Source organism: Oncorhynchus keta, chromosome 10 (genome assembly GCF_023373465.1).
Source record: "Oncorhynchus keta strain PuntledgeMale-10-30-2019 chromosome 10, Oket_V2, whole genome shotgun sequence".
Taxonomy (NCBI): domain Eukaryota; kingdom Metazoa; phylum Chordata; class Actinopteri; order Salmoniformes; family Salmonidae; genus Oncorhynchus; species Oncorhynchus keta.
The window spans coordinates 21630603-21653335 of NC_068430.1; the positions used below are offsets into that span (position 1 = coordinate 21630603).

The 22733-nt window shown below is 42.2% G+C and overlaps 1 protein-coding gene across 4 annotated transcripts; it reads right to left on the reverse strand.

Moving 5' to 3' along the window:
* Positions 1 to 1832: 1832 nt before the first annotated feature.
* On the reverse strand, positions 1833 to 7235 carry adnpa (activity-dependent neuroprotector homeobox a). 4 transcript variants are annotated; one of them, XM_035777367.1, is made up of 4 exons: positions 7106 to 7235; positions 5453 to 5569; positions 5149 to 5241; positions 1833 to 4727 (listed from the first exon to the last, which is right to left on the reverse strand). In XM_035777367.1, exons 1-4 carry the CDS (start codon positions 7142 to 7144, stop codon positions 2532 to 2534), a joined length of 2445 nt encoding a protein of 814 aa, XP_035633260.1. In that variant the 5' UTR covers positions 7145 to 7235; the 3' UTR covers positions 1833 to 2531. The 4 variants fall into 4 exon arrangements, with proteins under 4 accessions (XP_035633260.1, XP_035633262.1, XP_035633261.1 ...); XM_035777369.2 differs by having other exon boundaries at positions 7175 to 7225; XM_035777368.1 differs by having other exon boundaries at positions 6849 to 7207.
* Between the last annotated feature and the right edge of the window lie 15498 nt (positions 7236 to 22733).

The window sequence follows — 22733 nt, forward strand, 5'->3', positions numbered from 1 at the left end:
GGCTACTGCTATAGGTTTCAGGAGTTTCAGTCTGCTTACCACTCCCCCAAAATAAATCATCCAGGAGGATCCTCTTGACGAGGCTGTTCATATCGGCAGACAGTGATATGGCCATTTCTTGGAGACTCCTTCCCCTCCAGGACTGTCAAACATGATGACAACAGCACCCCAACAGATGTTGCTGGGCAGCTTTAATGTGGTGCTCTTATTCTTCTCACTTTACTCAGTGAAGTAAATAAATTGCTGCTATAACTTGACCCTTCACATACCAAACCATTTCCGTGGCTCGCTTGTAGAATGTATCCATTGTTTTCAGTGCCATGATGTTCTTGAGGAGCAGATTCAATACATGAGCAGCACAGCCAATAGGTGTGATGTGAGAGTAGGACTCCTCCACTTTAGACCAAGCAGCCTTCATGTTTGCAGCATTGTCCGTCACCAGTGCAAATACCTTTGGTCCAAGGTCACTGATGACGGACTTCAGCTCATCTGCAATGTGGAGACCGGTGTGTCTGTTGTCCCTTGTGTCTGTGCTCTTGTAGAATACTGGTTGAGGGGTGGAGTTGATGTAGTTAATTATTCCTTTCCCACAGACATTCAACCACCCATCAGAGATGATTGCAATAATCTGCTTTCTCTATGATTTGCTTGACCTTCACTTGAACTCTGCACCCAGCAAATTAGTAGATAAAGCATGCCTGGTTGGAGGGGTGTATGCTGGGCGAAGAACATTCAGAAATCTCTTCCAATACACATGGCCTGTGAGCAGAGGTGAACCAGTTGCATACAACTCGAGCAAGACATTCATCAGCATTTCTCTGATTACATTGCTCCATTGAGTAAAAAAAAAAAACTGGATTCCAGGAGGACCATGAGCTGTTGCTATCGATAAGGTGTCCGATTCATCATTTTCACCTTGAATAGAAGTAGAGGGACTTTTGTCAGAGGTTGCTTGTTGTGAGCACTGAGGAAACTTTATGCACTTGACCAGATGATTCTGCATCTCACATATGCATTCTTCACATATGATTTGGCACAGTATTGGCAAATGTACACAACTTTTCCTTCTACATTAGCTGCAATGAAATGTCTCCACACATCAGATAGTGCCTGTGGCATTTCCCTGTACAGATTAGGGGGAAAATTTTGTAAAACAATATATATAATTCCCATGTACAGATAGTTAGGCAGTTATACTCCTTTGTAAGATACAGTAAGATACATTATTTAAAATGAAACATGTATGGAAACAGGTTAATTAACACTCAGTTAGCAGGCTCAAGCAAGTCCAAATCCACATGGTAGCAAAAATTGACTTGCAGAAATTAACAAGTTAGAAATGCTTTAAAACACTTTGCTGTAAGCTACCATTTACTATTAACAAAAAGATAATGTATGTCATACAAAATATATTCACCCCACCCATTATTGTAATCAAAACTTACCAGAAAGCAAGTAGTCCTTTGCTCAGACAGTGTAGTAGTGTGGGCTCAATAGCATGCAAGATCTTGAGAATCAGCTGTACATGTGATGGAAGAGTGCACTGTGCATGCAGAGGGTTGCAATTCCATTGAATTGAGGTTTAACCAAAATATGCCACAAGATCTAAAACTTCCTTGTGTATCCCACAAAAAAGTTTCACTGTTATAAGCTAACCTTTGATTAATTTAAGCAAAATTCCCCAAATCCAAGGCTTAAATTCCCATGGAAAATTTACCGGAAAGTTTCCGACCCTTTGCAACCCTAGGTACTGTATATATATATTTTTTTATTACAATGGAGTATATTTGTATAATGGAGGGGCACAAAAACATTATATAGTGTTAGTCAAATGAAGGTTCTTTGAAAAAGCTTTATTAAACCAATTTCTTTGTTTAAACAAAAGTGAACATAGGTATGTATACATGTTACCCTGCTATCTCTAAAATTGAAATGACAATAATACATCATATGGGAGGACAATCCATATGCCTATAAGAAGTGAAAGTTTTTGAATTTTACTTAAAACTGACAGTCTAAATGTATGCATAATCTAATGTAGGCCTACTAAATATGTACAATGTTCCCACCAATATTAGCTACAGACACCATACATTTTCTTTTGCACCATTTCAGCATACCTTTATCTGGAGCCAGAAGTTTTAACAGCTATTTTCTATACTTGTGTAGTTCCTAATTTATGAATGAGTAATTATTATTTACTTAAACTGAGCATCCCACTGACTTTATGAAGTCTTAATTTGTCCTGTCAGTCTCCCCTACCTTCCCTGACTTTCCTATAACTGAAGAACTGCAGTGTAAGGATTACCTGCACCAAACCCTCATGCTTCCCCTGTACCGCAGGTCTTTTAGGCTGCTCTCATTTTGATGCATCATCTTACCAACCCAAGGCACCTTATTTAGACCTAGAGTCTGTAGTAAACTAACAGAAGGTGATTCAGGTTTTTGATCAACCATCTTGATAAGGGCCCATCTCTATTTTAGGCCCCTCAAATGCTTGTAGAGTTCTCTTCTGGCAGGTTTGATTTTCCTTAAGACGTGACATCCACAGATTTTGGTGTGTCAACTTGCCCATTCTCAATGGAACAGTCCTCTGGTTCCGACTCACTATCAGAAGAGTCAATAGATATGGGTTCTGTGTAAGTACTTAGCTTGAGGGTACAGTTAATGGTCTCGCATTGCTTTCTTTGGTCTGTGTTAAGTGCCGGCCTAGACTTAAAGGCCTTCTCCACTGATGTGATGGGGAGCTTGGTTTTCTCCTCAAAGTCCATGTCATGCTTCAGTCCCTTGAGTGCCTGCATGTCAAAGCCAAGTAGCACTTTCAATTTCCTGGTCTCACAATCTCCCTCACATGACCTCCGTCGATTAGCGAAGTGACTGGCAATGTCAGACTTCCAGAGCCACAGGCTTGCAGACAGCTTCTCTTCTTCCTGTGAAGTTAAATAGGGGCAACGATTGAAATAGGTCGTGAGGAAGGCTTTGCGTGCTTCATAAGTCTTGTGCTCATAGTTCCTAGGGTCCAACACTAGATCCACAGCCTCCCCTGGCTTGTCCATACTCATGGGGGAATATACATCATTTTTTATCTTCATCCTCTTGGAGCCAGACATGGGTTGGGAGGGTAGCTGACGCTTTAAGAACCCTGCACCAGAGGAGTTGAGTGTCAAGGCAGACTTTGGTCCCAGGCCCTTCTGGGCCCTTCCCACAGCTCGGCACTGCACAAGGTGCAGAGTGATCGTGGAGGCCACCATGTTGCTAGTATAGACGCCCAAACAGTGGATGCACTTGTATGTCATCTTCTTCTCCACAGGGTGCATTGTCTGAAGCACTTGGTGTCGTTCTCTCAGATGCTGTGACAAGGCATCAGATATAGGACCCTTGAGGATGGTAAAACATAGTGGACATAAGGTCTTGCCAACCTCATTGCTGCCAGATACAGTGGCTTGACTTCTGGCAAGCATGTCTTTCTTATTCACTGGCATCTTTGAAGGCATACTCTTCACTGGAGTGTGGAAGCTGTTCTGGGCATGGGAAGCCATAGACTGCTCCTGAGCAGCTACAGGTTCCTTCATGTTATAGGTTATAACAATAAGCTGTATGATTTTGTTCTTAGCCTGCCCAATCGTGAGGTCGAAAGTAAGCGGGGAGGCGGCTGGAGGACCAACAAAGTCATCTGGATGAGCCTGCCCCACATGATCTAGCATTTTCTCCACATTATTGAAGCTGGCATGACACTGTGGGCAGGTGAGCCCATGAATCAGCATGTGGTTAAGCAATGTGTCACTAGGCAGATATCGGTTGCAAAGCAAACACTTACTGGTGAAGTTGTGGATCTTCATGATATACTTGGCAATTGCCCATACCTTCTTAGCCCTGTGTGCCTTCTCAAAATGAGCACTGTACAGGTTTTCAGGGAAGAGCTCATTGCAGACCGTGCACATTTTCCACTTCTGTGTTTGGGATGTAAGACTAGCATTAGCACCTTCTCCCAAACCAACATTGCCAGGAATGGTCAAACGCTGGCCAGCAATAGAGGACTGACATGTCACATTCTTTAGTCCAGTAGGTCCCTGCTTTAGATGGACCCCTACCATATGGCTAACCTGTTCAGACGTCAGGGTACGACCCCCAGTCATCACAGAACCCTTCTGGGCCATCCCATAGCTTTGCGGTCTGGACACCACAACATTAGCATGTCCAATCATGGTTGTCACCTGAGAGCCAATGCGCTCATGATATTCAATGACATGCTGCACTAGCGCCTCATAACTACGGGTGGAGAACTGACAGCGCTTACAGAGGATGTTGTTGCCGTTGACAGCATTGGCTCCATTTTTGACTGATGTTTCTGAGACCATGGCAACATAGGGTGAGACCACATGCTGGAAGTGCTCCCTGTAGATGTGCCTTCGCACAACATTGTACAGAGGGTCCCGGAAGTTACACTTCTTGCAATAGTACATTGCCTTCTCCACCTTGTTATTTGCCCCCACAGCAGCCCCCTGGTAGCCCCCTAGACCCTGACGTGCCACACTAGATATGTGGAAGACCTTGACATGCGTTTCCATTGTCTTCTTGCTCGCAGTGAAGGTGCAGTAAGGGCAGTTGAGCAGGATGCGGTTCTCAAAGTTGTGCCTGTGGACATTTCGGAAGTGGTTTTTGTAGCCCGAGTAGTACTTGGAAGAGAAGTTGCACTCTGTGCAGCAGAAAGGTTTTGACCGGTACTCCTGTAAAAAAAAAATATTATATATATATATATACACAGGCGAGTTTAATAACGTTGTTACATTTTTCGAACTTTGTAATCACATTTACAAAACTGAAATGGTTACTCCTTTATCCAAAACTAGTTGTATTTATGATTGTGACAAACAAAGCAGCACTATAATCATTCCAAGCCCCAGAATTTTTAAAACATTTATTTTACCTTTATTTAACTAGGAAAGTCAGTTAAGAACAAATTATTATTTTCAATGACCGCATATGAACAGTGGTTACCTGCCTGTTCAGGGGCAGAACAGCTCGGGGATTTGAACTTGCAACCTTCTGGTTACTATTCCAACGCTCTAACCACTAGGCTACCCTGCCGCCCCCATAAGGGGTAATCAACTTAATTATCTTGTCCCTTTTCTAGTGTGAGTCATTTACCTGTGTTTTTGAGAATGTCGGATCCCATGAACAAAGTTCCAGACAGAGAGTATTCTTCACATAGTTCTCATCTGGGCAAAATTCTTTGAGGTCCTATGTGAGAGGGACAATTATTCTGATCAGAAATCACAGTACTGTATGCTGGAACTTGTCAAATTAGATTATATGCCTATTAATTTCTACCACAATTTTTTCGGAAGCACAAATTACTATAAAAATATGAGTGAAACTTACGTTAGGCACACACACCACACTAAAACCTCAGTGATAGGTAAAAGCTATGACTTGTTTTATTTTCTCTCACCTCCGCTTGCTCCTTACAGTACTCCAGCCCAATGTCACAAAGTGCCGCCTTCACCTGTTTCCTTGCTCTCCGTATCCTAGTGAGGTTGTTCACAGGGAGTTGATACATCTTTCCAGACTGCAAGAATAAATGACAGAGAATTCTATTACTACTCATGTCAAACTCATATGGCCTGCTCATACCCAAAGCTAGCCAAGTACCTCAACTCCATGATGATTTTATCCAGGGTTGATCTGACTAGTTTTTTTTTCAAACGAACCACTGACTTGCTATGAAGTCAATACAAAAAACGTATTCTTAAACCCTTACCGTGTACCAATTTATCCTCTGATGTTGCGAGCGTTTGTTTGTTGAAACGTTTTAATAAATCATCAAATACAACCGTTACCATGTTGAGATTTAATTGGCACATGCGCATTCGTGCTGACTTGGCATCTTAGAGCTGGTTGTAGCTACTTCATTAACGTCTTGTTAAAAAGTATGCATTTCAGCAAACAAAGAAATGCACGTAAATAGAGGACAAACATTGTAATGTTTGACGTATCGACTGCATAGAGACTCGAATGCGTTGTAAGGTAATAAAAAAACGATAGTCTACATTCAACTCCGTAGATGAAATCGTCGTGGAGTTGAGGTACTTGGCAATAACGTGAAGATTATTTGCATTCGAAGATCAGTGGTCCTTCTGTAGCTCAGTTGGTAGAGCATGGCGCTTGTAACGCCAGGTTAGTGGGTTCGATTCCCGGGACCACCCATACGTAGAATGTATGCACACATGACTGTAAGTCGCTTTGGATAAAAGCGTCTGCTAAATGGCATATATTATTATCATAGCTATAAATCACAAACAGCATTGATTGGCACAGACATGGGACTTCAGTTTTGGGAAAACGTTCTCATCTATTGGTTTCCTGTACAGCTGAAACGTCCTTATGTAGCTATGCGGCCGTCACTACTTACCATAGCCACAAAATCACAATTTATCTTTAAGTGAATTTAAACCTAACCACAGTGCTAGCCTTATGACTAACCTTAAATTAAGACTAAAAAGCGAATGTGGGCCTAACGCGTTAGCGAATTTAGCTAGCTAACATCACTTAGATCTGATGGTTAGTTACAAATCCTTTGTCAAAGGTTGGTTATCTAACTAACGTTATAATGTCAGCAATCATTATGAAGAGAGGTAAAGAAAATACACAATGGATTCTTGTTAGATACCTTATTTGTTAGCTAGCGTCAGTTTAGCAAAAGGCGAACTGGCTAGCATGCAGTAGCTAGCCAACGTCTAGCCGAACAACTAGTTAGCCGATGATAGCCAGGCATGTTTGTTCGCTCGTTAACTTGCCGCCATAACTAGTTATACAAAATGCTGCGCCTCAACTCTAACCAATCTTACCTGATATGTCTCCGAACCCAACCACACAAAAACTGGCTGCCCAAATGGTTTGCTGAGATAAATGCTAGCTAACAAGAAACGGTAGCTCGTTGGCTAACAAATGAATCCAACTCAATGATGCGGTTGTTGTTCGTCCTCGCCAAGCCGGTGGTGCTGTTTAGCTAGTTAGCAAAATGTCTGCAATATACGTTAAATTAATTGCTAGCTAATAGCCACGATATGTTGGGTGGATTTCTAGTACATATTTTACAACATACATGGCCAATTAGACTGTTACAATTGAATCCGACAATCATCAGCACTTCTCTTGAACGTTCCCAACTAACCCGAGCCAAGTCAATCCAAAATGGCGAGGAGGAAAAGACGGAAGTGAATGTTTGGGGGGATAAGTTTTAAATCTACAATATTTTTTTCTGAGATATGTGCTTCCCTTAGTACGGAGTATCTAATTGTTTCAAAAGTCACACCTATGTTTCTTGGGTGTAAAATCAAGGAAAGTGGTCCAAAAGCATCATATATTTTTACTTTGACTGGACCCACCCATCTATTCCACGACATGTGGGCCCATTGAAGACTAGGCCACAGACAGAACAATGAGCTAGTTATAAAAAGTATTTGACTAGGCTAATACACCCTGACCCTGTGATATAGTTTTAGTTAGTTTTGCCAATTTTTCTCTAGGTTAGCAACTGTAGCCACCACCATGAATAGGCTAATACTATTTAACTAAACAATCTACAGCATGGATGCTCAACAACAAAGCCTTGCACTCAGATATTTATTTTTTCAAGAGACTCCCAAGAAATTGGAAGTAGTATCTCACAGATCAATATATAGCTTTACAGATCAATTTGTACAAATCTAAAATAAAAACACAGAACACAATAGTTTAGCTAGTTCAGGAGATTTCTGGGGCAGGTTTTGGAGAATTTTGAAGGTACTTCTGGTTCCATGACCTCCAACACAATAGTGCGAGGTCCGGTCATCACCAGCCTGGTGACCTGGCAGTAATCCAGGTGAAGAATGCTTTGCCCATTCACCTGACTCACTTAGGCGTACAATAAGAATCAGGAGAATGTCACAAAAAATAGGCCTACATATTAATATATTACTGTGTGTGGCACTATGTTTGTGTTACCTTAACCCCTGCAGCAGCAGCAGGGCTTCCAGGATCGACTGCCTGGACGTAAACTGGGGCCATACCTCTGACCACAAAGCCCCCATCACCTGAGATGCAAAACACTGTTATAAGGAGACTATATTTATTTCCCCCAATAGAGACAAGACTAGAAAATGAAGGTCAAACACTACATATTTTATTTTACCAGGCAAGTCTGTTAAAGAACAAATACTTATTTTCAATGATGGCCTAGGAACAGTGGGTTAACTGCCTTGTTCAGGGGCAGAACAATAGATTTATACCATGTCAGCTCAGGGATTTGATCTTGCAACCTTTCGGTTACTAGTCAAACGCTCTAACCTCTAGGCTACGCCGCTGCCCCATATTTATTTGGACAGTGAAGCTACAACTTTTAATTTGGTTCTGTACTCCAGCATTTTGGATTTGAGACCTTGGGAGAGGGTCTGAAAATGAAGACGTTCTTGCTCAATATTATTATTCAAAAATGTTGTTATCAGTGGCGATTTTATCATGTAAATCTTGGTGGGGGGAAAAAAAAGTGGGATGCATGCCAGCAAAGCCACTACACTACACAACACTAAACAATACATACATTGCACTATAATAGTAACTGTTCAAACGGCCAACTCATCTCCTTTCCAAGACCCCAACTTTCTTTTGGTTTTCCTATTGGAATGAGGTCACGCCAATCATCATAATTTTATTAGCCAATAAGCAGTCTTCTGTCCCGGGACAGGGACGAGGCAGAGCCTCAGGCAGTCTATATAAGCTGTTTTTCTCTCCTGCTTATTTTACCTCCTCAGAAGAAATTGCTTTTATTTCTGATGTTATTGTGCATGCAGCTAAATAACCACAATTAGTATCAGAGAGAGAAGTGTTGTATGCGTGTGTGTGGATCATTAAATCCTTGATCTGGAACTACTGCTTCCTCATGTTCTGAACGGACACACTATGGTGGTTGCTACCAGCCTAAAACCCAGCACCTAACTATTTTACAGTAACAAATGGTGCCTACAAACTGTTAGGGCCTACATAAAGCTGTCCCAACAGCAGTCCCAACACCTTACCACTGCTATACCTGGCTATCAGCGGAGCCTTGTCTGGCAGCGAAACAGTTCATTCAGCCTCATTTACTGCCTTTTAAAAAACATAGCTGATAAGGCAGACTTGCATAAACAAATGTGGTTTCTACTGACAATTGAGATGTACAAACTATGGCATAAGGGGATGACAAGCGGATAAGATGCAATCCGTCATTTCGATTAAGACATTAATGAGCGAGCGACGACGGACGTAGTCAATTTAACTATTTGTTCAGCATTTTTGAAATGTACAGCGACAGAATTCAGAACATGGGCCATTCTTATAGTATTCTCCCTGTACAAGTCAGAAACATAGGATAAATAAATGGGGCATATAATCAGACAATGACAACTCTTACAATATTCAATAATTACATTTCTCTGAAACAGGTTATAGGTTATAGTCACCACCAAGTTAGAACAGGAGGTGAAAATAGACCAAATTATTAGGGTGAGGCACATTGAACGCCATTTCTATCTTTGCGTGTCAAAAAAGATGTACGTTATATAACACTATTTGACACGTTAAAAAAGCTTTTAATTTGACGTGTCAAATAACACAAATCTATTATAGAATGTTGTGTGTGCTGAATTTGCACATGCAAGCCAAGCACCACAACTACTATGTGTTTACAATACCGCATTGGTGAAAATAGACCGAATTATTAGGGTGAGGCACATGGGCTACTAACAGCTTACTACACAACATGCACAAGTATAAACTCCAATTGTTATTATTGTGATGACACTTGGTGATAGGATTTAGGGCGAAATTCCAAGTGTAAACGCCGATTGCTGAGATTATTCTGATAAGGTATTCTGTAATTGTTCTATGTATTTTGTAATTGTTCTTTGTGTCATGTCTTCTGTGTGGTATGGCTGGAGGGTGGGACATTAAATCAGGAGTTAGTCATAAACAATATAATGCCTGTGTATTTGAATTAACTGAGTGGACATTCGGATCAGATGCTCGAAGAGTTGCCTGTGGAGGTATGAACCTTAATGCATACACCCTTGCTGTATTAGGAAATAGACCTACCCGTGTGTTACTGACCCATGTTATTTTAAAAATAAATAGTTTTGAAGTAATAGTTTCTCCCTTGGAAGGAGAAGGTTATCACAGAGTTACTAGGATTATTGTGGAGGTTACACCAAAGTTTATACCAGCTATAAGTCATCTTGAACCCTTTACTATTTTGTGGTTGCTCCATAGAGGACGATTATTTTACACCACCCATACATTACATGGTATTCTGTTATCATTTACTTAATACTGTCATGTATTGTCATGTTATGTCTTGTTCCTGTTCTTTCTCTTCTCTTCGTTTCCCACTGCTGGTCGTTTTATGTTACCTTCTCTCCCTCTATCTCTCTCTTTCTCTATGGTCCCTTTCCTTCTCCCAGCTGTCCCTCATTCTCCTCTAACGACCTCGTTTACTCTCTCACACCTGTTCCCTCTTTTCCCTCTGATTAGGTCTCTATTTCTCTCTCTGTTTCTGCTTCTGTCTTTGTCGGATTCTCGTTTGCTTCGCCCTTGTTCTGTCCTGTCGTAATCTGCCTCTGCATTAGATGCTGCGTTTGATCAGGTGCCTCTGTCCTCTACGGCCCGCGCCTACCCGGAGGGACCTGCAGTCAGTTGCAGCTAGCCCTGCTATTCTCCTCTACTGCTAGAAGGGGACTAGTCAACCGATACATCTGAAGAGGATTTATGTTTTCCCTGTGTTTGAACATTAAAAGACTCTGTTTCTGTTAAACCGCTTTTGGGTCCTCACTCACCTGCATAACAAATACCCTGCTTTAAATACACTTATGTGAGTTAAGGGATAGACTATACACATATAGGGTTATTTTGCATTCATTTATCTGTATTCACATTACAAGTAGAGCCTAATTAAAAATAATAAAAAATAAAAACAATTTAAAATAGAGAAAAATACTACAATAATAATAAAAAATAAAAAAAAAATAAAAAAAAACATTTTGGAGATACGGCAGACGGGAGATCAGAGTTGTCTGAGGGGGCCGGTCACAATGAAAGCCTGCCACCCCGCTACAGTTTTTAATTGGGAAGTACCACACTATGAAAAAAGACAACCTGGGTTTTCATGAAAAGGCATGATTGGACTAAAGACGCCACTGAATATAGATGGCCTACGGACGGGTCATTTAATAAAACCAAATATCAACATGTGCAGGACATCGTGAAAAGAAGACACGAAAAAAAAAGACCATGGGAAAGAAAAAAAGAGAAAAATTCACCCTATTTTCTGTGGCTGCTTTGTCGATGTTCAAAACTGAGGGTGACCTATTCTGGACTCAACAGAAAGCTACCTGTTTGGAAAAGGAATTGACAAAGATTAAAGACCCTGCCTCAGTCAAGACAGAGAAGTTTCCTATAGAATGCAGCGCTCCACCATATGCTCCACCAACCCCCACCAACTGCGGAGATAGGTTTAAAGGAATTTATCCACTACTCCCAAACTAACTAGTAGCTCCAGGTGCTTGGTCTTCAGGACCAGAGGGAGGAAGAGCCGAGACAAGGAGGGGATTCGGATGGTACCAGGAGGGTTGTCTGAGAGAGGAGAGAGAGCATGGATAATTCACTGAACACGAGAGTGGAACTGCCCTTCACCCATTTCAGACAAGCACTCTACTGGCAGGTGACGGAAATGTTTCCCACCACCAGAGGTGTGGCAAGACTGGGTGGACTACTCTTCACTGAAGATGATGATATCCTCGACTGGATGGATAAGATGGAGACAGAATAGCAAGGAGAAACCACTGAGAGATTTGAAGGCCCTAATAAGGAGGACCACATTAGACACCACTGCAGAGCCTGGAAAAAGATGAAGACTGAAGAAAAAGCAAGGAAGACTGGACTTGATACACAGCTCGAGAAGGCCCAGCTTGACAAGGGGAAGACCAGCAATCTAATGGTGGCTGTAATCCCAGCTGCTCTGCAGCAGCAGCCTCCTCCACCACCTGCTCCACAGTTTACCCAAGCACCCACTACTCAGTTCCCTCCTCAACCATATGGGAATCCACAACCATACCTACCCACAATGAGACAACCGCTGGTGTGCTGGTACTGCGTTGTGGCAGGCCATATGAGAAACGTGCCCTCACCAACCACAGAAGCAGCAGCCACCCTTGCAGCAGAGAGGGAGAGGTCAATGGAGAGGGAATGCTGGCAGAGGGAACTTCCAAGGTGGAAGACCAGCCTACACTGGACAGCCTCAACCTGGCTTTTCTCAGACTCAACCAATGAATGGTCGACAATATGGATGGCCCCAACAGCCTCCTGTGACAAACCAGGCGTGGTTCCCACCGCAGAATAATCAACAATAGGGATGCACTGACCCCCTTCTCCAATGTCACCAGTACATATTTCCGGATGGTACCAAAGAACCAATCATTACTCTGAAGGTCAACAATCAAGAGGTACCATTTTTAATAGATACTGGAGCTCACACCTCCTGCATTGGATCTACAGGCCAACACCTCGGCCTGGGACTCACATCTAAGTCAGTGAGGACGATGGGAGTCGCTGGAATATCGCAAAAGCTGTACTGGACTGAAGATAAAACAATTGACCTGGGGGAAGGTAATACTATTAAGGCTCCCTTTCTGACCTCTCCGGTCACTCCCATTAGCCTACTAGGTAGAGACATTTTCCTGATCAAGTCCAACGTGATTCCAAGGCCCGACCTGACCTTTATGATGAACCTCTTGAGCTCCCTGATGTTACTCTCTTTGTTGATGGCTCTGCCTTTATTGATAGGGAGACTGGTAGGAAACATGCAGGTTTTGGTATAGTCTCACTGGATAGGTCATTGTTGATTGAACAGCACTTGCCTGAACATTGCTCAGCACAACAAGCTGAGTTTCTAGCACTCACTGAAGCATCTAAATTAGGTAGTGGCTTGAAGGTTAACATGTATTCTGACTCTGCATATGCCATTGGTGTTTGCCTGTCTTGGATAGGGGTTTGGAAAGGTAGGGATTTTGTTAACGTGTCTGGTACCCCTATTAAACACTGTTTACAGATAGAAGCCCTGCTTGAAGCTAAGTTGCTTCCTGCCAAGTTGGCTATTCTTGAGGTCAATGCCCACACAGGCAACACTGATAGCGTTAGTTTAGGCAATGCAGCTGCTGATGCTGCTGCTAAGAATGCTGCTTCTCGCTGCCATACTCATGCTGTTATGCTTTTCTACCCGTGTATGTCTGAAATTAACTGATTTGGACCAACACCAGGCTGCTGATGCACTGAATCACCCTTTGTGGGAGTCTGGAGTCTATTCCAGAGGCCCTGGTGGCCTGTGGAGACAATCACTCTCTGGCAAACCAGTTCTGCCTCTGCCTCTCGTCTCCTCTGTGTGTCACCTGGCCCACATGGTGGGCCACTCGCCAAGGGGGATATGGTTAGAATAATAGCTGTCCAAATCTGATTGAAATGTGCAAAACACACATGTATAAATGTACTACATGCATTGGTAAGGGTACCCCCTGAAACCAGAGAAATGTCCAGTTCCGGCCGGCCCGTTCACCCATTTAGTTATGGATTTCACAGACATGGCTGAACGAAAAGAAAGAAAGAGATTCTGCCTGGTAATAATTGGCCGTTTTACTAGGTGGGTCAAAGCATTTCCAACTGTGCACTGTGATGCTAAAACGGTAGCAAAACTTTTGGTAAGAGAAATTCTCTCCACAGACTACACCTATTTCACAGGAGATGTGGTTGCACAGGTGACTGCCCAATTGTGGATAGATCAGAAGTTTGTTTGTATGTACCACCCACAAAGTAATGGGATTACTGAGAGGGCTAATCAAACCATAAAAGGGGGGCTTACCAAAGCATGCCACTCCACCGGGAAGTCATGGGTAGTGTCTCCCCTTAGTCTTGACGAAAATGTGCAATAATATAAACCACGGAACAGGGCTTAGCCCACATGAGCTCTTACTTAACTGGCCATCCAATGAACGTTCCTTTACACAGACCAATGACTCCAAAACTGACTGACCTGACTGCTCTGGACGATGATTTGAACAAATATATGAAGGAACTAACCCATGCTGTTAGGTCTTTGTATTCCCAATACAGGAAGGTCCAGGAAGTTCCAGAACAGGGCGACCCAGACAGCCTGCCCGTTGATGTTGGAGAATGGATCAAGCTGAAGGTCTTCAAGAGAAAATGTAACCACCCCAGATGGATGGGCCCATACCAGGTCATCGCAGCAACACCCACAGCTATCACCTATCACACACCTATCACACTGCCAAAAGACGTCCCAACCATCATAACAGATAAGAGTGCACATCCAGACCCAGATGTTGTTACACATGACCACTATGGTCACATTGTTCAAAACAAAACTTGGGGTAAACCTTTAAGATACATGTTTTTGGTGCTTCTTATTCTGCACCAGCAGTCTCTGCTCGGAGGAATAGAGATCCAGGGGAACCAATTGAAAACCATTAATCAATGGGTAAATATTGGTCCAAAATCTGAGTAGACGAGCCACGCCTAGTGGTTTGTCTATAGTCGTTTTGAAAAACCCTCAGATTCAGAGTGAGTTGTTAGGATCAATTGTCGTAGGTGATTGGATGAACAACATCACCTACTCCATGCAGGCCCATATGAATTTGACTATTGCTGGTTTTGCCCTTCTTTCTACTGATGTTCAGCATCTTAAAGCTGTTACAGCCAGGCATAGCCTGGCATTAGACTACATCCTGGATAAGGAGGGGGGATATTGCAGGGCCCTAAATTCTATTTCCCCCACTGAATGTGTTATGCTTCTCCCTGACTCCTCTGATAATATGACAGAGATATTGAAAGGATTAACACAGTTGGCTGATACCTACACTCCCACAGGAGAAGACTCCTGGTTCCCCTTTGGGTGGTTGAAAGATAAACTAGGACATTTTGGATTTAAGTTGTTTTCCATTTTGGTTCCGTTACTGCTCCCACTGATTGTTTTGTTAATTTGCATTTGTGCATTCTGTGCAGCTGGCAAATGTGTACTTCATAAGGCTATGCCAGGCATGTTTATGCTTCATGTTCCTCATCCCCCCGGCCCTTATTTCTATCCTCAATCTCCTGAGGATTGCTTGCAATCTAATGCATCTTTTATGGATGATTCTTATAATTACGATGCTTGAGTTGCTTTGCTTTTGTTGAGGCCTGCTGGCCTCAAAGGGGGGGATGAAGAGGGTTAAACCAAGGCCTTATACCTTTTAACGGGTTAATAAATGATGTTATGATAAACTGCAAGGTTTCCTCTTCAGGAGACCTTTGTGTGTGTGTTAAAACCTGTTTTTGAGTGTTGTGACCTTCAGACACTATCAGAAGGTGTCTACGTTCAGACTCCTCCTGTCTGGATTCCACCGTGGTAATCTGGTTTTCTGAGAACACAAGGCTGCCACAGACCTGATGAAACCAGCCAGCTGTCAGAAGATGCTTACACTCTTTCACATTGTTATGACTCTATACTTGAAAGGTCAAGTTTCGGTCAAACCCACTTCTGAGCTTTTAATTGCTGATAAGATGGTTACTGCAGTCAGGGGAGGTTAGATTTATTAAAATGTTGTTGCCAGGGAAACTCACGCAAGGAGGACTGGGAGAGGCTATATGAGTTACAGGATGTCTTAGACATTTTGCAGAACTTGGGGAGAACTATCATATATTGTTATACTGTACTCTGTACCAACTTCTGCCTACAATTGTATGGCATAGCAGTGAAGACGTGTTTGTTTTGTCCTCTCGTGTACTTTTGTATTTTTTCATATTTTTTGTATATATATTTCAATTTATTTTCAATCTCTTTTCGATTTTTGATTCGATTATACCTTCCGGTAACCTGCCTCACCCAATGTGATACGGAATCGCTATTATTTTCAATTTTAGAACACATTCAAGAATCTCCAGAAATTAACCAGCTAATTAGCTACAAGCTATTTAGTCATTGTTAGCCACTGCTAGCGGCTTTTACCTTCTCCACAGATACCAGCCCTGTTTTTAGCCTGGATAATACTCGCCTGTCTACTAATATCGCTTGTCTGCCAATATCGAACTGTCTTTCCACAACAACGCCGGATTCCTGCCGTAATCCCTGGACCACTACATCTGATCTTCACAGCTAGCTTGCAGCTAGCTAGCTAGCTCACAGCTTGCAGCTAGCTAGCTCACAGTTAGCTTCCACTCACTGTGGCACCCAGTACCGAAGCTATTCCCTGAGGCCTACTCAGCTGTTCACCCGAACCCCACTCATACACGGCTAGAGCCCAAAACTCCACCGGATCCCTGCTGTAAACTCTGGACCTTGGCACCGGATCACCGCTGCTACCGATTGGATATAGTGGCTAACGCCACTGCCACGAAGCTAGCACCAGTTAGCCGTGAGCCAGGCACATCTCCCGGCTAGCAAACTAAATTCCACAATACCTATTTCGCCATCTGGCTTTGATTCTCTGTCGACACGGCGCCCCCACCACACGTCCACGACTGGTCTGCCGACGAATACTCCATCCGCTGTTCCTTAATCCGGTCTCCGTCGGAGCAGACGCTCCTACTAGCCCAGGGCTACTAACTCTAAATGCCGTGTCGCTAGCGTAGTGGGGCTCCCCTGTTCCATCTACTGCTGCCCCCTGGACACTATGATCACTTGGCTACATAGCTGATGCCTGCTGGACTGTCCATTAATCACGGTACTCCATTCTGTTTATTTATTTTTTATCTGCCGGCCCCAGCCGCGAACTCGAGCTCTGTGTGTAGTTAATCCGACCCTCTTTGCATAGTCATCGCCATTTTACCAGCTGTTGTTGTGTTAGCTAATTAGCTGTTGTTGTCTCACCTGTTGTTTTAGCTAGCTCTCCCAATCAACACCTGTGATTACTTTATGCCTCGCTGTATGTCTCTCTCAAATGTCAATATGCCTTGTATACTGTTGTTCAGGTTAGTTATCATTGTTTTAGTTTACAATGGACTCCCTAGTTCCACTCTTCATACCTCTGATACCTCCTTTGTCCCACCTCCCACACATGCGGTGACCTCACCCATTACAACCAGCATGTCCAGAGATACAACCTCTCTTATCATCACCCAGTGCCTGGGCCTACCTCCGCTGTACCCGCACCCCACCATACCCCTGTTTGCACATTATGCCCTGAATATATTCTACCATGCCCAGAAATCTGCTCCTTTTATTCTTTGTCCCCAACGCTCTAGGCGACCAGTTTTGATAGCCTTTAGCCGCACCCTCATCCTACTCCTCCTCTGTTCCGCGGGTGATGTGGAGGTAAACCCAGGCCCTGCATGTCTCCAGGCACCCTCATTTTTTGACTTCTGTGATCGAAAAAGCCTTGGTTTCATGCATGTCAACATCCGAAGCCTCCTCCCTAAGTTTGTTTTACTCACTGCTTTAGCACACTCTGCCAACCCTGATGTCCTTGCTGTGTCTGAATCCTGGCTTAGGAAGGCCTCCAAAAATTCTGAGATTTCCATACCCAACTATAACATTTTCCGTCAAGATAGAACTGCCAAAGGGGGAGGAGTTGCAGTCTACTGCAGAGATAGCCTGCAAAGCAATGTCATACTTTCCAGGTCCATACACAAACAGTTCGAACTTCTAATTTTAAAAATTAATCTCTCCAGAAATAAGTCTCTCACTGTTGCCGCCTGCTACCGACCCCCCTCAGCTCCAAGCTGTGCCCTGGACACCATTTGTGAATTGATCGCCCCCCATCTAGCTTCAGAGTTTGTTCTGTTAGGTGACCTAAACTGGGATATGCTTAACACCCCGGCAGTCCTACAATCTAAGCTAGATGCCCTCAATCTCACACAAATCATCAAGGAACCCACCAGGTACAACCCTAAAGCTGTAAACAAGGGCACCCTCATAGACGTTATCCTGACCAACTGGCCCTCCAAATACACCTCCGCTGTCTTCAATCAGGATCTCAGCGATCACTGCCTCATTGCCTGTATCCGCTACGGGTCCGCAGTCAAACGACCACCATTATCGAAACCCCTATTACCAGCCTGTTCAACCTCTCTTTCATATCGTCTGAGATCCCCAAGGACTGGAAAACTGCCGCGGTCATCCCCCTCTTCAAAGGGGGAGACACCCTGGACCCAAACTGTTACTGATAGAGGAATTCTAAATTCCTGTATGTTTTATTGCCAAAACCAATTAGCACTCATTTCTAATTCATTAATGAGTTGTAAGTTCATTAATTATGCATGAAGTAGATTGAGACCAGTCTTAAAAGCCAAAAGTAACAGCGTTTATTACAAGAGAGTACTAAATGCTTACACACATTTCCACAGGTTATAAACTGAAAATGACGTCAGCGTTTTCCAAACGTTCCATTTCACAAACAGAGGGCCCCTCTAGCTCTTGAGCCCTCGCGTTATCAGCACGAAGTCAAGGCCAGTCAGCAGAAATCAACATTCCCGACAATCTGGAGATGGCCCGTTCCCACCACCTGGAGATTTGTACAACTGAATGAACTAAGGAACAGACCTTCATTGTTACTAAACTCCTGACTACATTATATACAATTGGGAAAGGGAGCAAGAGAGAAAATTCACATGTAAAGTACATCATAGCATTTGGACTAGTCAGTTCTGATTGGAATGTATACATAATTAGTCATTTCAACCATAATTTCCTCTATCAATCCTCCCTTTGATCAAATATTATACATTCAAATCTACAAAATAAAAATATTATTATAAATGTTTACCCGACTCTTCACCCATCATTAATCAAATCTAACCTTAACTCCAACTGTTTTTAAACCTACATCAGAATCATAACTCCTCTTTCAGGATTTTTTTTTTTACAATCTTTATTAAAAAAACAGTTTAATCATTGAAACAAATTACAATCTAATTCCCATTCATCTCAACACTATTCTCATCAAACATAAATTCCCCACAAATGACAGATCCAGATTCGTCTACTTCCTCTGTAGACATGCCTTCAGTCCTCCACAGGTCAGAACCTGGAATCGGCCCATAACGCACCATCTGTAGTGTCATTGATCTCTCCAGAGTCCTGGAAACAAGGCCTCGCACACAGGGAATTAGACAACAGCCGCATCAAATTAAAACAGTCATGTAGGTGGATGCCGCCCATAACACAGTGATTATAACATTTTTCCATTTTCTAAACGTACTATCAAACCAATTAGTCAGGGAAGTATTCATCCCAGAGTTTTCTGCCAACCCGTGAGCCAGGGTGGTCAAACCAGCTGAGGCTTCGGGCACTGATTCGTCCGGAGCCGCGTTACCCCGGGATGTAAGACATGGTCCTTTGTAGTCCGAGGGTGTAAGTGCCTGCATCAGAGAGCTTAATAGTTTTGATGGTTAGTAGGATTTCATCACCTTTACAAAGTTCAACAGTGCTCCCAGGTTTCCCCCATATCATGGAATACCTATCCACCTTTGTGGGAACCCCTATGCCATAAGGATATCCTCTTCTCCAATCCCAGAACTGTCCCAAGTTGGTTATTAAGTAATGCCCATACGGACACCCTCCCCCATTACACAGGTAATGTCCCCCGTCTTTTGACACTTCTGTACACGGGTGTTAAAACCAAACAAAAATATCTCAATTCCTTCCCTGCCCTGTTGGCTCAAAATATGTTATCTTCCCCTATTTATTCTCAATGATAAATATGACTTTCTCTCTGTTACAATACCAAATCCCTAATAGCCCATTCAAAAAACTTCACAGCTAATGTTATAAGACAGAATCCTGAACCACTTTCTCATTTGCGGTTCAAACAGTAATTCTAAGCCCTCAACCAAAACTGCTTCATTTCTAATGAATTTACCTTAAAACTAGTAACTCATTATGACCCCATTCATTATATAAATGACTCTCCCCTGAGGCTGATCAGACCTCAGAAGCCAGTCATGATAAGGTCAAAAGGTCATACCATATTAGACATAAAGAACCCTTTATCCTTACAATAGAAATAGTCACTTGTATAATTCAAACCCATAAAAAAAACATCTCATAAGGTTCCATATGTGAGCGTGCCTCTTTAAAATACCCTTGCACTAAAACAAATAGTTCTAACAGTTGTTTTATATATATATAATTTGCAGACCCCACTCTCCCCAAAATTATAATCCCAGGAGGCCTCTAAAAGTGAGACACCACACACCTAACTATCATTCACTAATGCTACCTCGAATCAGAAACTCAATAAGTGAACTATAACTAAAACCTAATGATAATTCCCCTTTGACTCAAATCATTAATCATAAGTTTTAAACATCGTCTACGGATATGTTTACTTAAATTACCATGCTACCTTTAGATACAATTAACCCGATAACATTATTATCCAATGCATTACTTTTTCTCTCTGCCGCAAATGTCGTACATTTCATAGTGTAAGGAATCCGTAATTTAATCCCCGATATTTAATAAATATGCATTCGCATTCCCTCATGGCTCCTTTAATTTACTTACTTTTGGGTAACTCCCATCCGTCCCGGAACAAAGAGTTCTACCTAAACCCGCCAGAACACACTGTTCAACTAAGTTAAATCAAACCCTAAAATTGACCATAACCAGTAAACAAATAAACAAAACACTTTTATATCAACTTCTGAAAAGTTACTCGAAACCTCGATCCACACACTAACAGCCATACGATTTGCTCCGTTATCCCCAGTGACAAAAGTGCCTCGCTAGTGACGTCATCATCAAGCGCTCAACCTGCCAATTCGTAGCGACTTCAAATGAATTGTAAATAATTCTTGTTCGATTAACCAAACCTTATTTATCACAACTGTTCAAATCCTGAATTATAATTTACCACCCCACCCAACATCTCTAAATTCGGTAATTTTATAAAAGCTTTTCGATGGGCATAAATCATAATTGTCTCTTTGTTATCATTTAGAATCCATTTTGCTCTAAGTACCTGTCTCGTCTTTGACTTAGTATTTTAATTACAACTCTCTTCCCAATACGTTATTCACTTGTCTAATTACAAACTCAGACCAGCATTAGTGAGTGTACGCCTTTAAAATGCCTTGTCTCTGGGAACAGGGAAATCCCCTTAACCCAAACTTTTACTCCTACAACGACACCCAATAATTCTGATGATCCCTTCACATCGTTCGTTTTAAATCTCTTGATGTATCATGTAACTTGTTTTTCTATCTTCGACTTGTCGTCCCACAATATTTTTTCCACTGTCATACACTCCAACCACTGTGATTACCGTGCACTGTCCCTTTTAAGATAAGACATTTTATTTGTTCCCCGCAATGAGAACGGAATTCAGATCATTTTTAGAATACGTCACTTTTTGTTCAAATTCACTTGCGTTACCTTAACCAAAACTCAATACTCGGAAAAACAATCACAACTTCTTACGATTAAACTATTCTTACCTAATTTATAGTCCAAAGCGTTGCACTATATAGCCCCATTGAGTGTCTAGCAATTCCGTTGCTGGCTATAGCCACAAATCTGCCCGCCTTTGTAAAATATATATTCCCTATTCAGATTGAGCTCAGTTCCAAATTCTAATCATCAGAGTAAACCCAACCGAACTTCTCAACTTACTATACCCTAACATTTAAACGTACCATGCTATAACGTCCAGATAGCCCGAAATTGTATCGTATCTCTCCGTTATTCCCTACATTTAACTTTAGGTAACCTTATCTTCTATGATACATTTATTTAAATACGACTCCCATCTCAATACATTATTCCGCCAGATCATTTTGGGCAAAATAGCATTTTACATCGAAATTGTCTCGCCATTTATTTTTAATGACTTATTTTTTAACAAAATGTATTCAATCTAAAACACATAATAAACGTTCAGTTATATTTAGACAACCACTGGCGACCGTATTTTTCTGGCAAAACATGCAAATAGGCGAATTTCACTCAAATATCAGTTTTAGTTAACCGCCTCGGCTGGGAACGGAACCGTGGATTGCCGTTGGTAAAACTGCAGCTCTGACCACTATTACCACCAGCGCTATGAAATTGACTGAGACTCTCCGCAAATATACCCATTTTTACAGTTATCTTTATTTGTTATACTCTGACATCTAGACAACAGAAAATAGACCAAATTTAAACGCCCAAAGTTTTCCCTCAGTTAGAATTCTCGTTAATCTCGCTCTCTTTGTATCTGAACCTTCTCTTTCTTCACTCGATTGTCGCCTCTGATTTCCCCACAGTTAAATTATAACCTGTTGACGATTTTTTAGTGGAGTGTTACACTCCCGGGCGAAATGTCCAATTTTGTTACAATTAAAACATCTTGTATTTTTCTTTTGACTCACCTTATTCATTTTTCTCGACTTTATTTCCTTCTCTAACTCCATTATACCTCTCTCAGTTTCCGCGGGATCCACATACTTGGGTGGTAATTTCACTGGTTGCTCCAGCAGCCGTATTCTTATAATCACCAATTCGTCGACTGGATTATCTTTGCATTGTTGGTATAATCGAGGAAGATATAGTTTGTTACCCTCACGCCCACCCAATTGGTTAACTTCTCTATCTACGGGAGCGGTGGGTAGTGCCTCTCGAACCTTGTTAGATTTAATCTCTTTTTCGGCGCGTCCCATTCTCTTTTTTTTTTGCTTCCGAAAGCCAAACTCCGGCTGTG

What these genes read in the sequence shown, in the direction of transcription:
- adnpa (XM_035777367.1), bottom strand. Translation starts at nt 7,144, where the DNA reads ATGATTGTCGGATTCAATTGTAACAGTCTAATTGGCCAT. An exon ending in GTAACAGTCTAATTGGCCAT is followed by an intron (nt 5,570 to 7,105) that starts GTATGTTGTAAA and finishes TTATTCTTGCAG; the next exon opens with TCTGGAAAGATGTATCAACT. An exon ending in CGACATTCTCAAAAACACAG is followed by an intron (nt 4,728 to 5,148) that starts GTAAATGACTCA and finishes TTTTTTTTACAG; the next exon opens with GAGTACCGGTCAAAACCTTT.